This window comes from Eriocheir sinensis, unplaced genomic scaffold (genome assembly GCF_024679095.1).
Source record: "Eriocheir sinensis breed Jianghai 21 unplaced genomic scaffold, ASM2467909v1 Scaffold509, whole genome shotgun sequence".
NCBI classification, from domain to species: domain Eukaryota; kingdom Metazoa; phylum Arthropoda; class Malacostraca; order Decapoda; family Varunidae; genus Eriocheir; species Eriocheir sinensis.
This window is the reverse complement of record NW_026111842.1, coordinates 12,501-21,908: the sequence shown is the minus strand read 5'-3', so window position 1 is coordinate 21,908 and position 9,408 is coordinate 12,501. Positions and strand designations below refer to the sequence as shown.

At 38.7% G+C, this 9,408-nt stretch overlaps 1 protein-coding gene across 1 annotated transcript in view; it reads right to left on the bottom strand.

The window, feature by feature from the left end:
* Positions 1–1,541: 1,541 nt before the first annotated feature.
* Positions 1,542–9,408, bottom strand: part of LOC126992842 (mitochondrial amidoxime-reducing component 1-like) — a gene marked incomplete at its 5' end in the record, with an annotated part of 14,931 nt that continues 7,064 nt past the window's right edge. Inside the window, 1 exon segment of the mRNA XM_050851668.1 lies at positions 1,542–1,826. Coding sequence (XP_050707625.1) covers positions 1,655–1,826 — 172 coding nt within the window. The 3' untranslated portion in view covers positions 1,542–1,654.

The window sequence follows — 9,408 nt, the reverse complement described above, 5'->3', positions numbered from 1 at the left end:
TTAAGCCCGCCATTACAGTACGTTAACAGGTGCGCGTTATGCGCCTTGCAACTGCTCGCACCGGGTGAGTTGTCAAGACTCAAATCCACACACGAAGTTTTAAAAAAAAACGATATTTTTGACACGAATCAAACAATATCTACGTTGACCAATACCACGTTAGAAAACAATGGGTTATCCGCACTCCCACATCAGAGTGGGACACGTCCTGAGAGTGGAACAGCGTCTGACACCTCACCAGCTCTATAAATAAACTTGCAGCATTGTCAGCCATGTATATACCTCACTGCGGCAGTTTCCTGAAAACACAGTATCTTTTTATCTATGCCTAAAAAGTGTTTTCAGCTATTTCATATAAGATCAGTTTAACTCATATTTGATACTAATAATGTCAAGGTGAGATCCCTTGTGTTTTAGCTCTTTCATTGATTATATGTATATAAACATGTATGGTTTCTGGGGAAATTTCTATATTTAGTGCAGTCATCACAATTATAATCATACTAACCGACAAAAGATTAAAATATGGGTAAATTCCCGCCCTTTACAGTCGTACATTTATAACTTAAAAAAAAAAAAAACTGCAGTTAAGAGTGTGATGGAAAGGATTATAATTTTATAAGCTAAACAGCGGTCATGCCAATACATACATGTTTGCCTAGAATGTAATTTGTATTATGATCTGACTTTTTTGTGTAGGATTTAAACGATAAATAATTAAAAGAAATTGATAAACTAGAGTTCTAAATGACTGAGTGAATACCAATAATAATGAAAAAATTGATATTGCTGCCGCAATTTAAAATATCTGACTGATGTTCTCAAATCAGTAGTGAGATATGATTTGTTACAAATAAATTAAATGACTCGAGAAAACCTCAAGTAAGGCTGCAGGGGAAAAAAAATAACATCTAGTGAGATGTAGGAACGCGAGCGAAATACTGGAAGGGCCAATTTTCCCACGAGATTCTACACTATGGGGAAAGGGATGTTAAACTAAAGACGTGATTGAGTACACTATTTAGGTGTTATTTGGATAGTTACGTAATAAATCTTACTAAAGACTGAATGTACTTACACTAAAGGAAATTAAGAAATAAGCTGACACACAACACTTGTCTGACTGGTCTGGCGGGACACTTTCCTAGCTTGATCACCAGGACAACTAAAACTTTTTTTTATAGATATGAAGGAGGGTGGAAGTATCGTTATGGGTGTGTTTTATATGGAGTTATGCGTGCTCGTGATTTTTACTGGTTAAGAAAGAATTTCCACGCGGAATGCCTGGGAAAAAGAAACGAAAGAATGAAAATATTATAAATCTTGTGTTTAGCTGTGCATAATTTGAGATATGGGCTTAAATGGATGTTAGGATAACAAATGAATATTATATGAGACTAAGGAACTAATTAACACCAACAAATGTGAGCAAGGGAAATATATAATTATGTCCTGAATTTTCTGTTATTACATTTGTGTCTAGGAAGTACAGAAAATGGGCAATGCCTTTCTTGAAATAGGTTATGTTTTGTTCAACCTTCAGAACTATGCTCTTTCATCTTCCTTTTACAATTCCTCAAGTGCAACAGCATAAATATATTTATATTATTACTCACAATACCAATTTACAATTACATTGCTAAACATTATATATTTAATCCATATCATGGAAAATGGAGAAGCTAGGGTTCTTAGACACTGTGGCAGCAAAAACTTTGTCTCCAACCGAAATTGATCCTCCAATGTCGATAGCCATGTTAGCACCGAAGACAGGCTTCGTTGCCCATACCTTTGCCAACTTAGGTGGATCCTTTATGAGCCGGTACCTGTGTGTGAAAATTAAGAACACATAAGAATACATATGTAATCATATATATATATATATATATATATATATATATATATATATATATATATATATATATATATATATATATATATATATATATATATATATATAGATATTCCAGAATAAGTGAAGAGTTACATGAGAAATTTGACTATGTATGCTAACTGCATGCCTCCCCGCTCCCCCACCCCCCCCGCGGCCCCCCGGCCCGAAACATTTTACTCGAGCGCCTCCCCCAAATGTCCCAACCCCCACAGCCAAAGATAGCCACCATCTTCAATCTTTCATCCTTACTCTGGTAAACTCTGGAACAGCCTTCCTCCGTCTGTATTTCCTCCTGCCTATGACTTCACATCTTTCAAGAAGACACCTCTCCACCCGAAATTGACCCCTCTTTTTGGCCACTCTTTACTTTGTCTGTTGTGGGAGCGGTGAGTAGCAGGCTTTTTTATCTACACTCTTTTTGTTGCCCTTGATCGGTCTCCTTCGTTGTAAAAAAAAATGTTTGCAGATGAATCCAAACTGCTTGGAAAATAATTGATGATGATTGTAATAAACGGCAGGAAGATTTAAATAAGATACATGAATTGAGTAAAAAATGGGAGATGGATTTTAACGAAAAGAAATATCACAATGAAAATGGGAAAAAAATAGACCATGTGAAGTGTATAGAATTCGAGAGACAATCATCGACACAGTGAATGATGAAAAAGACTTAGGAATTATAATACAAGATTCACTGACACTTGAGAAGCACATAAATAAGATATCCGGACAAACACATAGTTAACTGCAAAATATGAGTGGCATTTCACTATTTAGATGGGGACATGATGAAGAAAAAAATAACAACATTGATTAGATCAAGGTTAGAGTATACGATTGTTTGGTCACAACACAAGAAAAAGAATATAAGGAAACTCGAAAAGATTCAAAGGATTGCAACTAAAAGGGTACCACAACTATCATGTCTGTCATACGAGACAAGATTGGAAGAACTGGTCTACCAACACTGAAGAAAGAAGAGAAAGAGGAGACTTGATAGCGTTGTACAGGATTACAAGTGGAATGGACATGTTAGATAGAAATCATTTAATCGAGATAGGAGGCAACTAGGAGGATACAGCAAGAAATTGAGAAAAGGGACTTGTACAGTACAGTTTTCTATACAGGAGTGTGGACACATGAAATGGACTACACTAAACAAAGACATTGTTGAAGCAGGCAGTGTCCATAAAATTAAGGAAAAGTTGACAAATATAGACTGGGAGACAGGACTATCCGAGCTTGAACTCAGTTCCTGTATAATACAAATCGGTTAATACCAGGGTTGGAAAATCATCATTTTTTCTTCTTTTTTTTATTTAAATCGGATTTTTTTATTTAAATCATTTTTTTATGATTTAAATGATTTTTTGCATTAATCCCTGTTTGTTTCCACTGATTTTTTTGTTTGTTTCAGTCTTATGTGGCCATTTTCAATGTTAAATAACACCATGGATTAATATATATTACCCAAGATGAGTTTTCCACATAAAAATCATAGGTAGGAGTAATATTTTTTTTCTTGTCAGAGATGCCAATGATTCACTGGTGCTACTACTACTACTACTATACTACTTCCCTCATCCACATAATATTACTACTACCTTCCTCCATATGTTAATAATATTATCATTCTCATCCATACTATTACTACTACCTTCCTCCATATGCTACCACTACTACTTCCCTCACATACTATACTACTACCCTCCTCCATATTTCACCTACTACTACTATGTTACTAATACTACTTTCCATGTACTACTACTACTACTACTACTTTCCATATACTACTACTACTACTACTACTACTACTACTACTACAACAATTACACCACCATCACAACCACCACCTTAACACACACACACACACACACACACACACTCTCTCTCAGCAGGTAGAGGACCAGTACAGGATCAGTACAGGACAAGGAGACTTGATACTTTTCCTGTACAATTGGTTCACATATCTCTTCCTAGGTCCATAAGCCTTCTGAGGGTTGAGGCCAGAGAGGGCATAGAAAACATCATTCTTAAGAATCTTAATAACAGGCATAAAGGAGTCAGAGGGGCGATGAGTAGTTTGCATGCATAAAGTTCGTACGCAATTGTTCGTAAGGAATAAAGTTAGTTTGAAAAAAGCACGTACGCAAAAGTTCGTGCGCTAAAGTTCGTATGCAGATGTTCGTATGGTATAAAGTACATATGTAAAATATTCGTAACGACAAAAGTTCGTTGGGACTGAAGTTCGCACAGAAAAAGTTCGTATGGAAAAATTTCGTATGAAATTGTTCGTAAGCAAAAACTTCGTACGCAAATGTTCGTCAGGGATAAAGTTCGCCTGACAAAAATACTTAAGTAAAAGTTCGTACGCTAAAGTTCGTATACAGATGGTATAGTATAAAGTACGCATGTAAAATATTCGTAATAACAAAAGTTCGTATAGCAAAAAAATCATATGCAATTATTCGTACGCAAATGTTCGTCAGGGATAAATTATTCTGGGTAAAGTAGTACGGACGGAAAGTTGTAGCATGTTTGTATGGTAATAAATCGCTATGGATAGTTGCTACACGAAGTTTTCTATACGAACTTTGTCCGGAACCCATGAAAATGGGGGGGTCGCTGAGAGCCGACCCACCTGCTGAGAGAGAGTGTGTGTGTGTGTGTGTGTGTGTGTGTGTTAAGGTGGTGGTTGTGATGGTGGTGTAATTGTTGTAGTAGTAGTAGTAGTAGTAGTAGTAGTAGTAGTATATGGAAAGTAGTAGTAGTAGTAGTAGTAGTACATGGAAAGTAGTATTAGTAGCATAGTAGTAGTAGTAGTAGTAGTAGCATATGGAGGAGGGTAGTAGTAATAGTATGTGGATGAGGGAAGTAGTAGTAGTAGTAGTAGCATATGGAGGAAGGTAGTAGTAATATTATGTGGATGAGGGAAGTAGTATAGTAGTAGTAGTAGCATATGGAGGAAGGTAGTAGTAATAGTATGTGGATGAGGGAAGTAGTAGTAGTTGTTGTTGTATATGGAGGGTAGTAGCAGTAGTAGTAGTTGTTGTATATGGAGGATAGTAGTAGTAGTAGCAGTATTTATAGTAGTAAGTACACACACAGACGCGCGCGCTTGTGTAGTACTACTATTACCTCTGTACTACAATTACACCATCACGAACTCGAGCACCACCACCACAGCTCTCTCTCTCTCTCTCTCTCTCTCTCTCTCTCTCTCTCTCTCTCTCTCTCTCTCTCTCTCTCTCTCTCTCTCTAATCAATTTTTTTTTTAAATTTAATGACATGCATTCACATTAATGAGTACTAGTACCACAATACGCTTCTTGGTGAAAATGTTTCACAACTGGCAACACGTTTAGCGATTCTGGCAGTCGGTGATTAGCTGTCAGACCACGAGGAGAGCGGGGGCGGAGGAGAGTGCAGAAATGTGTCAGAACGGGAAAACGCGTACAGGACCCGGCCAATACCCGTATCCATCAAGGTTGTTATGTTTGTCCTTTTTTGAGACTTTGTCCAAAAGTTTTCTTGAAAAAAAGGAGTCAAAATCTGTCCTCTTCTGTCCTTTTTTCAGTAAAATTTATTTATTTATTTATTGTTTATTCATTTTGATTTATTTATCATTATTATTATTTTTTTTTTATTATTTTTTACAATTTATTAAGCAGCGCTGACAAATTAAGTCTGATCATCCTGTATGAAAAGATATGGGGCGGCGGCACGTTCAGTAGAGTTTCGTAGCGCTACCGTACTCTACAGTTTACAGTGTACCGCGAGGCGCGAGATCTTTGGAGGTGCACTGCGGTCCGCGCAAGAGAGATGAACCACCTGGGGCAAACTTTCAAACAAACAGTCAATATTGGCCTCTGCAACCTCTCTTCTATTTTATTATATTTTCTTTATATTTGTTTCCTCGTGCTAGATAAAAAAATAAAGAGGCATATTATAAAGTGATGATTGTTCTGTGGGAACGCAGAGGTAACTAAACGGCAACCCCCACAAGGCACTCCCACGTTCCAACGTGACTCAAACCTCCCGCTCCACATTCCCGAGGCAGGACGACCAACAGAACATCTTGGGAAGGCAACAGTGATTATTATAATATAATTACACAATTAATATGTTTTTAGATGTGAGTGATTATGTGAAAGGGGATATCAACATGAAAGCGAGACTATTTTTTTTTTTTTTTTCACGAAATACGTGAACAACTGTATGTGGTACAGGCCCAATACGTGTCTGACACAAGATGCTGCAATTTTGACGGACAGACAGAATATATATATATATATATATATATATATATATATATATATATATATATATATATATATATATATATATATATATATATATAATTTTCGTAGTGCTCTCTAATGCGCTGTAATGAAATAAAGGGCTGAGGGACCGTGGAACCAGTGCATGCAGTGAGGATGCGGCTGAAAGGGACATGAGCTTGGCTGCCAGGGCCTGACATGCCACGCTTGAAGGTGACATGAACCGCAGTGCATTAGACGCTACTGCCAAGCGAGCAAAGCAAGCTCCTGCTGAGCCGGCGACCATCGGTGATCTCGTCAGTGACCACGGGCTTGGTCTGACCCAAGGGTCGCATGGGGCCTGCCTATGATACGCTTCTTGTTGTATGACAGCAGCGATGACGAGGCCTACAATGGCAGAAGGATAGTACTGTACAGCAGTGACTGGGGCTGCAGAATCCCCTGGCCTACAGTCTTCACTGGGCAGCTGATGGCACGTTCATAAGGTCTCTCTAGTACTCTTCCAGCAACTGTACAATACAATACACATAAGAACATAAGGGAGACATGAGTCTGCAAGAGCCCGATAGGCCTGTAATGAGGCAGCTCCTTTTGAACATAAGCTCCCCGATGTAACTGGCTCCAGTGCATCTAACCCCACCTAATATCGCTGTCCATGAATTTATCTAATCTATTTTTGAATGTGAGCAATTGTATTGGCACTCACCACATGACTGCTAAGCCTATTCCACTCTTCCACCACCCTGTTTGTAAACCTAAGTTTTTGCCTATGACCCTGTTGAATCTGAATTTATCCAGTTTAAACTCCCACTACTTCGTGTCCCCTACCTGGTTCTCTTACCAACAATACCTTTATGAATATCTCCCCTTATTAAAGCCCTTCATCCATTTATAAACCTCCCGATCATGTCTCCACGCACCCTTCGCCTTTCTAGAATGCAAGTTTAACTGTTTGAGTCTTTTTCCTCGTATGGCTTGTTTCTCAACCCTGAATCATCTAGTCATCCTCCTCTGAATCGATTCTAACATTTTGATATCCATTTCTATAGTAAGGTGACCAGAACTGAACCGCATAGTCAGGAAGTAAGATGAGGTCTAACTAATAATGCTAAATATAGTTTGAGGAAGACTTTTCGGCGCTTCTGTTGTTTACGCTCCTTGAAATAAATCCAGTATCCTATTTGCTCGATTTCTAAGCTTGAATGCATTGTGCCCTTGGACCCCGGAATCCAGAGCTCACTAAGACTCCCCTAAATCCCTCTCGCACCCAGACCTGCTTTTCTATGAGAGTGTCATTTAAACGTACAAGTTATGAGAGGGGTTGTTCCTATTTACACTCAGAATACTGCACTTCCCTACAAGTTACTGAACTCCATCTGCCATTTATTCGCTCTCGGTCATGCCTAATCTGTTTAGTTCACTCACCAAGAATACTAGCGTCCAAATCCCTGACTCTAGTTACTACTCTACCGATCACTGGTAAGATAGATGGTAGATATTAGATAGATATCTCAGAGAGAGAGAGAGAGAGAGAGAGAGAGAGAGAGAGAGAGAGAGAGAGAGAGAGAGGGGTCACATTTGATTTAAAAAGGGGATAGTGGCCAGTTTAAATCAATAATTCTTTCAAGTTTTCCAAAATCTGTCCTCTTCTGTCCTTTTTTCAGTAAAATTTATTTATTTATTTATTGTTTATTCATTTTGATTTATTTATCATTATTATTATTTTTTTTTTATTATTTTTTACAATTTATTAAGCAGCGCTGACAAATTAAGTCTGATCATCCTGTATGAAAAGATATGGGGCGGCGGCACGTTCAGTAGAGTTTCGTAGCGCTACCGTACTCTACAGTTTACAGTGTCCCGCGAGGCGCGAGATCTTGGGAGGTGCACTGCGGCCCGCACAGAAGAGATGAACCACTCTAGGCAAACTTTCAAACAGTCAATATTGGCCCCTGCAACCTCTCTTCTATCTCATTAAATTTTCTTCATATTTGTTTCCTCAAAGTAGATAAAAAATAAAGAGGCATATTATAAAGTGATGATTGTTCTGTGGAACGCAGAGGTAACTTCAAACGGCAACCCCCAAGGCACTCCCACGTTCCAACGTGACTCAAACCTCCCGCTCCACATTCCCGAGGCAGGACGACCAACAGAACATCTTGGGAAGGCAACAGTGATTATTATAATATAATATTATGACTAATTTATGTTTGTAGATGTGAGTGATTATGTGAAAGGGGATATCAACATGAAAGCGAGACTATTTTTTTTTTTTTTTCACGAAATACGTAAACAACTGTACGTGGTACAGGCCCAATACGTGTCTGGCACAAGATGCTGCAGTGTTGACGGTCAGACAGAATATATATATATATATATATATATATATATATATATATATATATATATATATATATATATATATATATATATATATATATATATATATATAATTTTCGTAGTGCTCTAATGCGCTGTAATGAAATAAAGGGCTGAGGGGACCGTGGAACCAGTGCATAGTGAGGGATGCGGCTGAAAGGGACATGAGCTTTGCTACAGGGCTGACATGCTACGCGAAGGTGACATGAACTGCAGTATTAGACGCTACTGCAAGCGAGCAAAGCAAGCTTCCTGCTGAGCGACCATCGGTGATCTGTCATACCACCGGAGCTTGGTCTGACCCAAGGGTCGCGGGCCTGCTTGCGATGATACGCTTCTTGTTGCTTGACAGCGGCGATGACGAGGCCTACAATGGCAGAAGGATAGTACTGTACAGCAGTGACTGGGGCTGCAGAATCTGGCCTACAGTCTTCACTGGGCAGCTGATGGCACGTTCAAGGTCTCTCAGTACTCTTCCAGCAACTGTATACAATACACATAAGAACATAAGAACATAAGAGTCTGCAAGAGCCCGATAGGCCTGTACGAGGCAGCTCCTTTGAACATAAGCTCCCGTGTAGCTCCCGTGTATCTAACCCCACCTAATATCGCTGTCCATGAATTTATCTAATCTATTTTTGAATGTGACAATTGTATTGGCACTCACCACATGACTGCTAAGCCTATTCCACTCTTCCACCACCCTGTTTGTAAACCAGTTTTTGCCTATGACCCTGTTGAATCTGAATTTATCCAGTTTAAACCCACTACTTCGTGTCCTACCCGGTTCTCTTACCAACAATACCTTATGAATATCTCCCTTATTAAAGCCCTTCATCCATTTATAAACCTCGA